Source organism: Synchiropus splendidus, chromosome 10 (assembly GCF_027744825.2).
Source record: "Synchiropus splendidus isolate RoL2022-P1 chromosome 10, RoL_Sspl_1.0, whole genome shotgun sequence".
NCBI lineage: Eukaryota > Metazoa > Chordata > Actinopteri > Syngnathiformes > Callionymidae > Synchiropus > Synchiropus splendidus.
Genome location: NC_071343.1, coordinates 19,388,767 through 19,404,308, shown reverse-complemented (window position 1 = coordinate 19,404,308; position 15,542 = coordinate 19,388,767). Strand labels below are relative to the sequence as shown.

Below are 15,542 nucleotides of genomic sequence, written 5' to 3'. Positions count from 1 at the left end.
CCGCCAGGCGGCGCTAAATTGAGCATACTTCAATCCCGCTGGGACCAGAAAGAGTGTGAGAGCTCTTCACTTTTCTCTGCTCTCTGGCTGCACAGATTCTGGGCAGGGCTTCCTCTCTGGAGCTTTTTCTCTGGCAGACATTCTAACAATATTGGCTTTCTCTCACCCAACTTGCTGGAATTATTGTGATAGTATTCTGCCAATATTTTTTAAGGAAAGCAATCAATGTATTACCTTAAGTTTGAATAATAGTGCTATTTCTCCGGATATCTTTTGCCTTAATTCACACAATTTCCCCTTTTCCTTATTGAAACTAAGAAGTAAATTATCTCTATAACGCAACTAAAAAAAAAAAAAATAATAATAATGGAAACCATAGGCAGACAGAGCAGTCCTGTTTCTCTGAACTGACAAAAAAACTGCACTTTTGCTCCTGACCTCATTAGGGCCACATATTAGGGCCACATGATTACAAAGGCTTCAGTGGCCCTCACGCTGCATCCACATCTGAGCTAGGTGCTATGCTGTTTATTCCAAAGAAGATAGCTAGTAAGAAACTCTATCCGTGAGGCCTACGATTACAAGCAGTTCAGTTTACTCGTACAATGTTGAGCTTCAAGTAAGCACCACTTCACCCGACACTTATCGTCGAAAGTCAAACTTTCACTGAAACTGAATAAAACAACATTACAGGCAGCATTCAATTGTTTATTAAAATGTTCTCAGAGACCAAACTTGAGACACCAGTACATGTATTTGTACAACGGACAAACGTGCAGTATGAGACGACTACTTGCTTTACATTAATGAGTGACAAAAACAGCACACTTGTCAATGGCTACCAAGGAATGAACATTCACGAACAAACACCAGTTGAAGGAAGGTGCTGTATTTAAAGGGATACATTAATAGCTTCACAATGAAACGTCCAAGAGTCCAGCTGTGCTGCGACTAGCTCCGGAACATACCGGCTTGTGTGCGTTTACACGGAATGTATACATTTCTGTGCGACATAAATCTGGATTTATACTGCAGGAAGGGGAGATAGAGGGAGGGAATGTGCCAGGTCGTGAGGAGTTTCAAAGTTAATGTACAGAATGGACTCAGACTGAAAATAAGTTAAATGTTAAAGGGGTAACCAGGGTGAACCAGTCAGACCGATGTTGTGTAGATCGCTACCGGTCTGGGGATGAATTGGTAGCAGCCCGCACAATAAATAATTATTTCTGTTTTGAGTCTGACGGATCTTTTATTTTGAAAAATGACCAAATTTTCTCTCGTTACAGAGAAACAAGGTCAGGGATCACATCGATTTAACAATATGGTGAGTTCAAATTTCCATGCACTTTTATATTCGGTGTTGTGATGTATCTATAAGCAATTTTGAAGGCATGTTTAAACGTTACCATGGCAATCAGAGTCAGAAAGCGTTAGGGCACCGGTCGAGAGGAGAAGAGTATGTGAGTCTTAGTGGGCACACAAACATGCAGAGGCCTTATATGACGGGTCAAAGTGGCAACGTCATACCCCCCGGGCCACGTTCCAATTGTCAAGTACTGACCGGTCCGACGTGATAGAAAGGTTGGGGACCACTGGTGTAGATGACCGTAATACGGTGACGTTTGGGTGAGGGCCAGTGAGTAGAAGGGGTCAGAAGGCAGTTGTATAAGAGGGAGGGAGGAGGTAAAGAGGTAGTTGTTAAATTCCAGGACTTAAGAATATGCAAGCTAACAGCCAGCATATCCTTTTGCTCATTTCTGATTTGTGCATACATGGAGCCATCAACATTGGGGACCTAGACAGTTCATCATAGGCACAGACCGCTGACCAGCAGGAGAACGTTCAAAAGTAACATAACAGAACCATAGACTAAAGAGACAAAGCTATTTGCATCATAGCATTCCTGCAAACTGAGCCAACAGGAGTTAAACAAGGTTGACAAAAATGTTGTCAATAGCTTCACTGAATTAGGTTATCTAAAGAGTTGCATACTTTGATGACATGATGCATAAGGAATGTGTTTTGATCCTGATTAAAAAAGACTGCCACAAAGGCGGGTCAAAGCTGCGACATTTGCACAACATGGATTGAGTGCCTTAAAGGGAATTCCATGCATCGTCGTAGCACTGAGCTGAACAGAAGGTCACGGTCAGCATCACTCCAGCGGCGAGGCAGAGATGCACAGATTATTTAAGGCACATGCTACTTGTACAATTCTATCAAAAGTAGAGAGGTTAGACATTTTCTCTGTGGCTGAGGTGAAGGGACTTTCCACAGGACCTGTGAGCACGGCATATCTCCTCTTCACCATGAAGACCACCTTCTCCACATGGTCCAAAACAGTCAGAGCATCGCTGTGCTTCTCTGAACTCCAGTGCGGCTCTTCTTTACAATCACTGCTGATCACTGTAAACACAGCTCCACGGGAAGCCACAGACTCTGCAATGTCAAGATCACGAATTGCTAAAACAACGTCGCCAGGGAGGAGCTTGGACATGAAGCCAGAGCTCTCTGCCAGCATCTTGTCGCTAATATTTCCCAGCACGCCTTTGGAAACAAAGGTGACCACACCCTGTGGGGCAACACCGATGAGATACTTCAACACGCTGCATCTATCGACCAGTCTCTGGGAGCTTTGCACAGCCGTCAGGTCCTCGTTGCAGCTGGGAAAGGGCTCCTCAAAAGGCACCATGAAGCAGTCGACAATGACGGCACAGTCTGGGTAGGAGTCCTTCAGTGCCGAAGGGAGGTTTTTACGGAGCTCTGCTCGGGAGGGCCAGAAAACTGCTGTGGGCACCAGGGTGGAAGACATGATGTTAACCATCCGATGAACCGTTTTAGTGATCACCCCAACTTTCACCCCGAAGCGATAAGCCAGGTCCTGGTTTCGGAGGTCCAGGCGGAGGCGCATTAGTGTCAGCAGCAGCTGCTGGAACTTTGACAGTTTCATGTTTTTCACACTGTCCATATGCGGAGCCAGCAGCCACATGACCGTCTCCAGGACAAAGAAGTTGGGTAAGCCAGTGTAGAACTTCACTTTCTCTGCATCATTTTTCAAAGAGTTCTCAGAGAGGGTCATTTTGTCCACAGACTCCCGGAGAGCCTGGTTCTCCTTCTTCAAAGCCTTCAGGATATCAGTGAAAGGTATAGTTTGCTCCTGAGAACACTTCCCTTTCTTGCCATCTCTCACCGCCTCGTCCTCATCGTGCTTTTCCTCCATGCCGAAGTATGAGGAGGTACTCCCCTCCACTGCCACCTTTGGAGTCACCTCACACTGCTCATACTGACTCACCACCACCGACCTGCCCTGACCCTGAAGGACTAATAAGGCGTTCGCTGCCTCCACACGTGCCTCTTGTTTGTCTGCTATTTCAGTGGCAGTGGGCTCCTTCATTTCTGGAGACACTGAAGCTGCTACAAAGACTGAGGGGACATAATCTGGAGAGCGAGGATTCTTCACCTGTTTCCCTGCATGAGGGAAAAAGAACAGCATTTTACATTTAGAAAAACACAAAGTGCTTCACTAGGACACATTACTTTTTCTTGACATTCATTGCGAGTTGCATTTTTCCTGGTTAAATCAATGTAATAATCTGCAATTCCTTCAGTTTTCACAGCTAAACCTTTGTCACAAAAATAAAATTTAGAACCCAATAAAAAAACTGCATCACGAGTAATGACTTAATATTTAATAGTGAATGTTCGGATGCTATTACCAGACGATTTAAATAAGGCAAGCAAACCAATGTTTAATCTCAAAAGCCTTAACTTTTAAAATAAAAAGTAAGGTGCATCTAAATAATCAAGGCTCTCTGCAATTTTATTTCAGTAGTTCATTCTTTTATAGTCAACTCCAGTAAAAATGATTAGATGTAATGATTCTTAGTGTCCAGCTGAAACGCTGGCTTGCGAGTTTGTTTACCTTGCAAGGGTTAAATCTTGGGTAGAAAGCAAACACAAGTTGTTACAACTTCCAAAGTTATGCAAATAATTCACTAACGTTTTAAAGCTTGACGGCTAAAACACTTCAGAGCAAATAGATATTAAACATATTTCAGTGTCAAGCATCAACGCGTCGGTCCACAAAGGCGCACCTGAGATGAAGTGAGTGCTACACAGCCTGCTGCCGTCGTTTGGCTCCCACCCGCGGCGGTTCACCGCGGCAATCCAGCGCCTCTTCCTCTCGGGGTCCCGCGGGAACCGGTAGAACGAAAGGGTGGAGCCGGGGGTTCTTCTGTTCCTGCAGCCGGCCACCACGCACGTATGGACCATAATAAGGCCACGGGGGGCCAGCCCGGAGGTGCAGCGCTGCTGGCTGTCAGCGAGTTTTGACTCCCAAAATGGTTGACAGGAAAGCGTGCAAAGACGCGCTATATCACGCGTCACTCACATGCCGTAGAATGACGTCATCGCGCTCAACGACGACCCCACCGGAATACCCGAATAAAAATAGGTAGTATTAAGAATAAAATTTAATTTGAAACCGATAAAACGGTATTTCCAATATTACATTTTATGACTGCAACGTGCACGTTGCTAAAAAAAAACACGAATATTGACTAAATATAGCGACACTTTTTTAATATTGGACAAACGAAAAGTGCAATTTAGAGAGACAAACAGACTATATGTAAATACTAGGAGGGTGGGTCACTTATTAGATTTCATCATTGAGTCTGTACACAGACGTGTTCCTGGCTCCTCCCACCAGCTTCAGCCTCCTGAGTTCACTGAGACACAGAATGTAGATTGGGGCTCTGGTCCCAGCCTTGGTGACTCTGGTCAGCTCCTCCATCTGAAATTCAGTCTTCTCCCCTGGAATGGTAACCAAAAGCACAATCACATAGATGCTTCTGACCTATTACTCCCATTTCATTTGATTAAGTTCACAATGGTTGCTGTTTCTGGAACCATTTGAAGTCATACTGTATGTGGTGCCTAATAAAAATACATTTGCATGTTATTTATTATTTTGTAAGGGAAACAATACATCAAGAATGAGGTCACAAACTTCAACAGATTTTTTTTTAAGATAGAGTATGCAAAACAAACAAGAGATCTTCAGTTCAGCGTTACTTTGAAAACTAACCTTGGTGTTCTGAAATGAACTGGTTGAGGTTGACAACAGTCTGGTTGAGGCTGGGCAGACTCATTTGTCTCAGGTAAGCTGGTAAAGTCAGAAACTCACTTTCGCTCACCTGCTTCACAACTTTGGGAGAAAATAGAAGACTGCACAGACAGTGACATGTTAGAGATGGGCAGTGCTGAACACTTCAATTCATAAGTCTCCAAACAAAACAATCTTAACAGAAGCAGCCCTTTAAATATGATGTGCAATTGAACATTCACAGAATTGTTATTGTGGTAAATGGAAGCCTCTTTTTGATGACACCGCCAATTGTGTTGGACTGCAATTCAGTTCAATGCAAAACAGTGTTTCACCGTGCTGTAACACAACACACTTTAAAGAGGGAACATTCACCTGCGTTGCCCTTTTTTTGGAACGTCTGCATCTTTGGAATAAGTCTGAGACACGAGCTAGAAAAAGGAAGAATTGAATGATTTGACCTTTGAGTCATGACAATCAACAGCATTATTGCTAGATGTTACTTATTGAGAGGAAAGTTGATCACAGCCAATTATATCTGCTATAAGCAGAAGGAGCAAAAAACAGTACTCACTTTACAAATATCCAGAGTGACTGAACTCAGGTCTGGCATCTCAGGCGTGGAAGGCTCCATACACATTCTGTCGTGATGTGGCGTCCTCAAATGAAATTCTTGAGTGGGTCCATCCATGTCCATCGTTCCTATGAATGACTCTGCTCTAGATCTTTCAAGCTTTCTCATACTCTGCTGAGGAGGAACATGGTGGAAAGAAAACGTTTAATATGATAGTTACAAACCGAAGAAAGCGCTCCATCTAGTGTCTAGAGTAAGTGTTGCATGAGCTCAGAGAAAATAAACTCCCGCTGCTACAGAGGAAAAAGTAACTAACTTAAAAAAACAAAGACCAATATGTGACTATATTAAAGTCAAATTGTGTTTTGCGCTGGCCCAAGTGAAATACAATCATACCAATATAAAAAGACCCTTAGTAAACTATAATGAAACAAAAGTATTACTATATATTGATAAAAAGTAGCATCTCCTACGGTTTAAAAAGGAGGCTACTAAGGAGGGCGCTACTTACACTTAGCAAAGTATTTCCCAGCTGGGACTCTAGTTTGGGCATCACCGGTATGAGATCGCCAGTGACATCATCGTCCCACGCTTGCTCGCAGAAACCAAGCTTGGCCACCGGTGTTTCGTGAAGGTCATCGGTGCAGGAAAATTCAGGTTGTGACTCAGCTGGTTTAGACTTGCTCAACAGGTGTTTCATGAAGGGAGTTTTGAAAACAGGGAGCTCGGGAGTGGCAGGAAGGATGTTCCCAGGTGTGCAGACCACCGATTGCTCGGGAGATCCCTCATCATCTGTTTGGTGACAATGAGAAAGGCAGCATATGTAGACAGGTCACAAAACATCTTATATTGTGATATGAAAAGAATCTGAATCAGAAGGTGTGTTGTTTCGGAAAGTCTTATATCTCTCAGCCACGAGGCATTTTTATATCTAAAGAATTATTATAATCTAAGATATAAAAACACATCTCCATATTTCAAGAAGTAAAACCTCAATTTTATTAGGCAACATATTAAAAACTCATTCAAAAGTGATCTGTAACACAACTATACAACCAGGCATATAGTTTCAATTTGCAGGGAATTTCAACAAATCGCTTGAGTTCGAATCAATGGCAGATCCTACTTCTATCCTAAAGGTAGCACTGGACAACAACTGTCCATGGAATTCTGAAGGTCATTCGTAATTAATATTTTGTTAATACTGTGCAAAAAGCATTAGTATAACAGTATACCTTTTACTTCAACAGTTTTTATGGCGTTCACTGGTGTTGTCGGGGGATCTGGCAGTGATCTGCCAAAGGAAACAACAAACCAGGGTGAAGAACTTGAACAGTCGTAATGCATCCGACTCATCATCTACGGCTCTACCTTGCAGGCTTTTTGACATCCTTATCCTTGCGGAAAAGATCCATGGTAAAGTCATTGTTCAAAAACAAGGTCTCGTCGGAGATACCAAAATGGGCCATCTGAGGTGTCTGGAGTTCTTCCTCATCCATTTTCAGCACACATTTGGGAATGGCGGACATGACGGGTAGTTCAGGTGTTTTCATTGACGGTTGAGAAACGCTCAACTCGGGCGCCAGAGGAGCCTCTGAGATCCATTCTGCCATCTTTCTCTTCAGGTGCATCTCAGACAGGCCATAGTCCGACATTTGTGGTGTTCGCAGTCGGTCAGTGGGCACATTAGGAACAGGGCAGAGGCTTCCGTCTGGCTCTTCCAAGCTCGCCAATTCTTTGTTTTCACTTTTATCTGTGACTTTATCTTCTTCCACTGAGTCTTTGGATTCTGTAGATGGTACTAATAAGAGATCAATTCATCAGTCACCATGACCATCAAAGCTAAAAAGGGTATAACTTGGCACGCCAATAGATACTTACCCTTTGGCTTTTTGGCACAAGGAGCCTGGTAACCATATTTCTCCCAGTGAGACTTCACTTTAGAAATATCCTCAGCAATGTGTTGCTCAACTATTTTGCAGCTTTTGATGAAAGCGGTCACTTTGTTTTCATGGGTGTTCTGTTGAGTAAGGGTGTCATCAACCAGTCCCTAAAAAAATGAGATAAAATTGACTCACAAAAGAAGAAATGAACATAAAAAATACAAGTCTCAATATACTGTCTAAAACACATTACTGACCAGGATACAGTTGGACTACTTTCATTAATTGCCGACGACTCTCCGCTGACATCTATTCTTTAACAACACTTTATTGGATCGTTACAGTACCTTCTAAACAAGTCATCAGTATCTGTAAACATAAATCATCATACATTATATGCTGATGGTCGTTTTCAGTAACAAATGCAAACTCTTGTTTCAAATAACACCAACCACTGGTTTCATACGGTAGCTCCATATATAATTTAATATACTTTATTTTGAACGTATGTGCACTTTCAAGTCAAAAGTTTAGGAGACTCGAATACTTATTCATTTGAGTATGTTTGGGAGAGGATACAGATTTTGACAGGTCTACCTTGAGGTTTTGGACGTCGCAGTTGATTTCGTGAAACGCTCTCAAAGCCCTGGACGATGACTCTGGAATAGAAACACGTCTTGTTCTTTGTACTGATATTAAGCTATTTCCCGAGCATGAAACGCTGCTGTAGATGTCTCACCGTCGTCATCGTCGTCGTTCTGTTGGTTCTCAAACCTCCTTTGCAGTTTAACTGTTTCTGTTTCCAGCGTCACCGCCAGCTTTTTCAGCTTCCAAAAAAACCTTCCCGTTGTATCCATGTTCAATTCCTGGAACCCACCGCTTTTCGAAAAAGCCCAGAAAATGACTGCGTCAAGCAAGTTATTTTGGTGAACTATTCAAATGTGGCGCCTCGTTTCTTCTTCGTTGTTGTCAGCGCCTGATGGTGGATATATTAGCTAGCGCCATCTAAAGGTATAGATAAGTACTGCGTTTTCAATACCCTGTGACTGTTTTACTTCTGTGGCAGAGGTTTAACTTAATCACAAATGAGGTGAAAAATATATATAAAGTGACCATGATAAACGTCTCTTACATCACTCAGACCAACCAAAAGCGTCGTTTTCAATAAACATAAACACGAATGAATAATAAACACAGGACAAAACATGTCTGAGTCACCGTTTCATTTCATAGTTTCGAATATGTGTAGATTATATAAACTCCAATGAATTCTGCGGATTTAAAGACATGCATAAAGTAGTGTATTTCATTGTTTACTAAGATGTTTTACGCACACATAATCTATATTTTAACAAGGTGCTGATGACTGAGCATGTTTTGAAGTGGAATTAAATACCTCTATTTAAACCCCATTCATTTAAAAAAGCAACATTTGAGTCTTAATAGCTTAAAAACGGAGATAATTTGTGCCATGCAGACAGAAGATGGCGCTACTAACCAGATACTGCGTAGGTGCTTACTGTCGGTACTGTGTTTGACAAAAAACATAACAGAAGAGAGACCGCAAGAACTGTGACATAAAAAGATTAAAATGATAGTTTTGGCCATATATAATATATTACTAATGAAAAATACATGTAACTGTTCATTTTCTATATTATAAATCATTTTTAACGTAGTCGTATTTAAATAAAAACATATTTTTTTAATCATTTATGACTCTGAAACATAATCTCATAAATGGAACTGCGAGGGGATTAGTCAGGCAGCATTTGTCTTATAATAATAAAATACATTAGCACATTAACGCTAACATAAATTAGGGTTATTTGTTTTCAGCATTCGTAGAGAAAGAATTAGATTTTTAATCTGTGTTTGTGTAAAAAAAACTGGCATTATATTTGAAATAAGCTGCAGCGTGACAGTTCCAACTGACCTCGGATCAGTGTAGTTCATCCTCCTGTGTGATCTTGTGCTTTGGCTGTTTTAACTGTATTACATAAACGTAGCTATATGGGTAATTGCATGACTAAAGCATCTGTCTCCCTCATGTTTGTAAAGCTTATATACATTTGCTAATCTCTTAATTGCCTGAAAAAAGATGGCTTTCTAGGAATCATCTATAAATCAGCAAATTGAGCCGTGAGAAGGGAAATAAAAGGATAAACAAATAAGGTCTGTCTACCAGCAGGTAAAAAGGCTCCCCTCCTCAGTCTTTAAAAATAATGAAGACATTATCTGCTGCCGAGGAATAATTCTGACAAGCTCAGCATTACTCTTCTGTTGCAAACTGTGCACCTGGAGGTTGTTAAAGTCTATATTCATGCACCTTCATTCCAAAATAAATTATTGGATTAATGCATTTCATAATGAACACAAACAGCAGGCAAACATACAAATGTATATGTATTTATTGTGTGCATGTGAGTGTCCAACGTAGTTGGGAGGGGCAGCAACTCTCTGCCACTCAGGGCAGGAAACAGGCACCAGAGACTGTATCACAAGTGGCTCCACATCCTCGATCCAGCCTCCTTGATTCCTGGACCCCTGCCCCCTCAGGGTCAGCGTTCTGTGAACGCTTGACTGATGAACGTGCTATTAACGGCACATATTGACCAAAGCTACAAAGCCTTATGATTTAGTGACCGGCATAGTGAGGATTAGTTTGTGATGCGTTTCAACAAACAAATCCCAAAAAGTCCAGGAAGGGAAAAGTGGACACGTTCATTTAATTTAGCCTGTACACCTTAGGTTCTACTTCAATGTAGTTCACTTAAGCACATGCATATCATTCACGACTAGAAAGGCACTGTGGCAGCACATACTTCCGCACTACCACATTAATAAAAACTCATATGTGCATAATTGAATAACTAAAACCACTTCCAGGACTAAAGAATCGTATTGGCTTGTGACAAAATAAATCACAATTGAGCGTCCTCTGGCAGCCGTCCAACTCATTTTCAGGGCTCAGAATGCAGTTCTATGGCCCGCCACTAGGCGCCCAATTTTGGCATGGATGTGGCTCCTACTGTACACTTACTCTTTGTCGAACTGAGATTGATTGAAGACCACGGCGTCAGTTTGTTTTGAGAAGGGGGTTTGAAAAAGCAATTATCAAAATTGAAAAACATCTTGATGGGGACAATGATCATCATGAGTTTTACTAGTATAAAAGCATCTGCGTCACAGGCTTAGTACGTTAAGTTTTCAACATTTGTCATCCTTTCTCCTGAATCCCTCTTTAGTGAGACTTACACTTTTGTTCACTTCAGCACACTGTAGATCAAGCCATTTATGCTACCTGCTTTAGCTAAAAAAGAACTAGGAATATGTTTCTTTTATACGTCATGGAGCTGGCTTGCTTTCTCCACTCTTCATTTCTTTCCCTCTCTCTATGCTAAATCGCTGAGCTATGTTACTCGGATACGTGCGGATGATGCTTTCAGGAGTGTCGGAATTGTCTATTCTACTGAAAATACATTACGATGACACATGATTTGTGTGTGGTGGGGACATGTCAACCCTCGGCAAAAAGGCCCTACCCCCATCCCACCATATAATTCCTATGGAATGACGTCTGAGCTTTACTAGGCACCGTGGGACTAATAAAGGCCATCAAATCTAATCTAATGGATGTACTAAGCATTTTCACTCATGGTGTCATAGTTTTTGTGCAATGCAGGCTTGCCTAGTAACAACTGCATTATCGCTCAATTTAGTTTTCATCTTCCGTGATGGCAAGCGCCTTTGTTTACAGGGTATAACCAACACTCAAATGCAAATTGAAACACTGCTGTTATTGCTACATGTGATTTTGTCAACATGATTCATTGGCATCCATTTTGATGGGATGACAGTCTTAGAAAGCAACAAATCCTCACTGCCATGGCGTAACATATTGATGATCTGACAGCTTCCCATCATGACGTCCAAAACTGGATGCGTTCAGTCTTCAGTTGAAGCACATGTATATCCTGACACCACAAAGATGGAAGTTGGGGTTAGGTAAGCCAAGGCATGGCAAGCCTTTCGTTGTACATGTAACAACCTCCTGAAGTTATATACATTAACTGACATCCAATGTTACTCAGTGACGAGAGCTCCCCCCCAACACTCGAGCAAGTTTTCCGGTTTCATCACTAGAGATGGTTAAGTGACTGGCAGTGTGGCTCAGGAAATTAGGATCACGGGGTGGGGACATCAATGTGAAGGTAATGAACCTACCTGGGAGGCACGTTTACTCAAGCCACTGAGCAGCTGAGTGTTCATTTACACCTCTGGACTCTCACAAAGCCTCTTACAAGGTTGTTTGTTTCCATCAGGGATGAAATGTCAAACCAGCATGAGTCAGCCGTTAAAAGACAAGCTACACTTTTGCCGCAGAAAATGAGATGTCGACCTTTGACCTCACTTATGTGTCTCAGGTGAAGGACAGCTCAGTGGGAAACAGTGAGCAGATCAATTTGACCGTCCTGTTGTGCTGAAAGAAGCAAGTGTGTGGGTCAAGGTGTGTTGGGTGAGACGGGCTCTCTGCTGGGGATCATTAAAATTTAATTTCACTTCACAGTTCCAGTCATCATAGACAGTCATGCAGCCTAGAGTCACTAACGTCAAGAATATTATCATGAAGCTTGGTAAAATTCCTCTTGATATGACACGCCTAAACTCTGTGAGCTTTGCTGTTACATGAAACAAAACATGCTCCTCAAAGGGAACACAGACCTCAGCCCAGCCGGTCATTTACATAAATTTTATTTTAATTAAATGTATTTTTTACCAAATCATATTCATATTTATAGTTAATTCGATACCTTTTCATTATAATCCAGCATTTGAAAAATCATTGATTACAATGACCTGACTTGGACAGCAGGGGGTAGTCATGAGTTCACTGTTCAAAATGTTCTGAAGTGCTCAACGGTGCATCTGATAACAATGTCGCACACATACAAAATGAATAGATGATATGATTTTGTTATCTTTTCTTCTCTATGCTCAACACAGCTCAGTCTCGGTGCCCTGGTTCATCTGATTGAGGGTTGAAGTCAGGCAGGCAACAAACACCTGCCCTCTGTGCCCTTTTTTTCTTTTTGGAAGTTTCTAGATTCAAAGTTGATGAGCATAATCCCTGTTTGCGAACGCTCTAATCCTCTTGGCAACAATGTACTGTAGGTGATGCACAATGCTTTTGGTGCACTTTAAAATAGCAGTGGAATTAATTTAGTGAGCCACATTAACTGACCTGCAGGATCAGAATTTGCCCTCAGACTTGGGTTTGGAACGTGTTGTGCGTCATTTTTGTCATGTTTTATTCAAGGACATTCTGGGAAGTTGTCAATTAGGCAGCCGTATCTTCTAAATACAACCTCACCTTAGACACACATGCTTGTGAATAAACACAAAAGGCACACACGGTTCACAACAACATAGCACAGTTAAATAAATGGACTCACAAATGTACATACACATAGGACGTATATCTCAAATTGGACTAACTGCGTTGCAAAGATGAGGGGGGTATTTCGGGGGGTTGTTCATCACTGGCTCAGAGATGTAGGGTCCCTCTAAGGACATGTGTGAGACTGGTTCTACGTTCACTTCCCGACACAAAGATGAATGTGACGTTAAAAAAACGTGCCTCTCGTGGGTAATGAAATATGCAGCACCGCATGTTTGGGAACGTAAAGTTCAGCTGCGACCTCTCGAGTCGTCGTCATGTGCTGAGGTGGCAAATTCCCCAAAAGAGATGCTTTGCTTTTGGAGGGGGAAAAAAGAACTGTCCATTTTTACATAGACAATAGTGACGGAAGGTAGTTTATATCCACATGACATTACTGCTGGCACAGCCCATCTCTGTTCTCTAATGATGGCATTGTTCCGTAGTGCCCCTGAGCAACAAACAGTGAGCTGCCCAGCTTACGTACAGTCTTGTTAAGATCCTGCTTGGTAGTGTAATTATCTTTTTGAAGCATGACCTTATTGTTTGCAGCGGCTGCGAGGAGCTGCAAAGTTTTCCTCACTCAACTCAACTGCTAGCTTTTTGGCTTCTTGAGTCATTTGTTGTTTGACTCACATTTAAGTTCTCTCAATTTTTGTCAACAAGAATATTATTTTTGTTAAACATACAATATGAATCTGGCCACAAGCCGGATAAATACAGAGATAAAACTTCTCGCTACTGTTCATCCGTGTTGGTGTCCTTCCAGCTCGCTTAATCCCCACTCACCAACAAGCTCCAACGTTAGAAAACCCCACTCTTCTCCCTAAAAAAAAAAAACAAAATCAGGGAAGGACATCTGTGAGGTTTATTTTTAGGAACGAGAGACACTCCTGCCACTGTGCTGTGCCAAGTCTATTTCAAAGAAAGAGCCGGCATGGGTCACCACCACCTTAAAATGTTGAAACTGATTCAAGGAAAGAAGCTCCATGTGGTGCGGACAGCAGCCTTCCTCACAATCCTCTTGGAGAACAGAGCGACTGCTTCATTCAGTTTATGATGGAGGACAACAACATAACTCTTGGTTCAGTCTTGTCTTATCGTGGGTAAAATGCACAGTATGGATGGTTACCCTCATTACCCAATTTTTTTTTTTTATTCTGTTGAGGTTCAGTACGTTTTGTTTCATGGGCCTAAACTGAGTGTCCAGCCAACACATGCAAGAGCAGCTGTCTATTTTCAGACATCTGCACCAACATGAAGCCATTTCGCTTTAAAAAAGATGTTTTCATCTACATGACCTTTTCATATCAACATAAGGATTCAATATTAGAAAGAAAAGTGGGGCTGTGGGGCCAAATGTGTTCCGTTGCCTGTCTTGCCTCAACAGGACAGTGATAAACTGAGGAAGCTCATTGTGTGGAAATATTCATTTGTCTTGAGACATTTATCTTTCTGTCTGACGGCAAAATAAAAATCCCAAATTTCTTTGATATTTACAGTGTTTACAGTTAGGCGAGGACCACACAATTCAATAATCTGTCGTGTGATAGATTAGCGTTAATATTTTTGAAAAAATTATATATATATATATATATATATATATATATATATATATATATATATATATATATATATATATATATATATATATATATATAAGGAAAAACGAAACAAAAAATGTGGTTCTATGAAGTCACTGCAGAGAATCTAACTTCATTAGCTATGATGTCTAAATGTGTTGTCCATTTCACGTTTTTCAAGATTTGAGGAGCTTGCTAACCCTAGAACTATAAGGAGTTGCTCAGTAGAGTATTCTGCTGGGAGACCTTTTCTAGTTCTAGTCCAGTTGTATGTCTTACTTTTATAGTTTTAAACATCCTTCACAAAAAAACTGTCTACTGTTAAACCATAAAAGGTTTGACACACACTCAGCTGCCCCATTGTTGAATCTCCAGAGAGCCAAAACCATAGTACCAAACCCGTAGTACTCCCTCCCCTAGTTTTGTCCTTGGATTCATGCCACATAAGGCAAGAGCCTCTAACATCAGAGACCTCAGTGCAGACGCAACATAAGAAAGTGCTGATGATCTGGGACAAATAGCAAATATCTTACTGATTTCACAGCTGCTAGTCTGTTCACCTGGTGGCATACACCAAAGAACGAGGCTGGATTACATGGATGATGTAAATCCTGCATCTCTACAACCTCAGGGAACAATACTGAGCATTGCTTGGTGAGCATTATCCAGGTAGCGTGGTATTTCTCTTCCATATTCCGGCTGAGCTGTTAACATGTACTTTAAAAGTCCGATCTTTGCCGGGCGAAGGCAATGATAGAATGTTTTTGGGGAAACCCATGTCTCCCCAGAACAAGCATTAAAGACTGAGAAGTCTACACTTAAAAACTGAGACCAACTTCACTGTGCTACAGATGCTAATATAAATTTAATAAGGAATAATATAATTTATTATATATTATTCAGAGAGAACTTTTTTTTTTTTTACACAGTAGGGAAATTTAAATAGAAACAACGG

The 15,542-nt window shown here is 41.4% G+C and overlaps 2 protein-coding genes across 5 annotated transcripts; both read right to left on the bottom strand.

Moving 5' to 3' along the window:
• Positions 1 to 704: 704 nt before the first annotated feature.
• On the bottom strand, positions 705 to 4,327 carry LOC128766029 (uncharacterized). Its single transcript, XM_053877366.1, has 2 exons — positions 4,095 to 4,327; positions 705 to 3,468 (listed from the first exon to the last, which is right to left on the bottom strand). Exons 1-2 carry the CDS (start codon positions 4,270 to 4,272, stop codon positions 2,156 to 2,158), a joined length of 1,491 nt encoding a protein of 496 aa, XP_053733341.1. The 5' UTR covers positions 4,273 to 4,327; the 3' UTR covers positions 705 to 2,155.
• A 266-nt stretch (positions 4,328 to 4,593) lies between these two features.
• On the bottom strand, positions 4,594 to 8,617 carry ska3 (spindle and kinetochore associated complex subunit 3). Of its 4 annotated transcripts, XM_053877538.1 has the most exons (11): positions 8,304 to 8,606; positions 8,162 to 8,223; positions 7,563 to 7,731; positions 7,053 to 7,482; positions 6,917 to 6,975; positions 6,193 to 6,473; positions 5,682 to 5,855; positions 5,483 to 5,538; positions 5,189 to 5,229; positions 5,090 to 5,108; positions 4,790 to 4,815 (listed from the first exon to the last, which is right to left on the bottom strand). In XM_053877538.1, exons 1-11 carry the CDS (start codon positions 8,419 to 8,421, stop codon positions 4,803 to 4,805), a joined length of 1,422 nt encoding a protein of 473 aa, XP_053733513.1. In that variant the 5' UTR covers positions 8,422 to 8,606; the 3' UTR covers positions 4,790 to 4,802. The 4 variants fall into 4 exon arrangements, with proteins under 4 accessions (XP_053733512.1, XP_053733511.1, XP_053733510.1 ...); XM_053877537.1 differs by having other exon boundaries at positions 4,594 to 4,815; positions 5,090 to 5,229; positions 7,053 to 7,470; positions 8,304 to 8,617; XM_053877536.1 differs by having other exon boundaries at positions 4,594 to 4,815; positions 5,090 to 5,229; positions 5,682 to 5,852; positions 8,304 to 8,612.
• Positions 8,618 to 15,542: the final 6,925 nt, after the last annotated feature.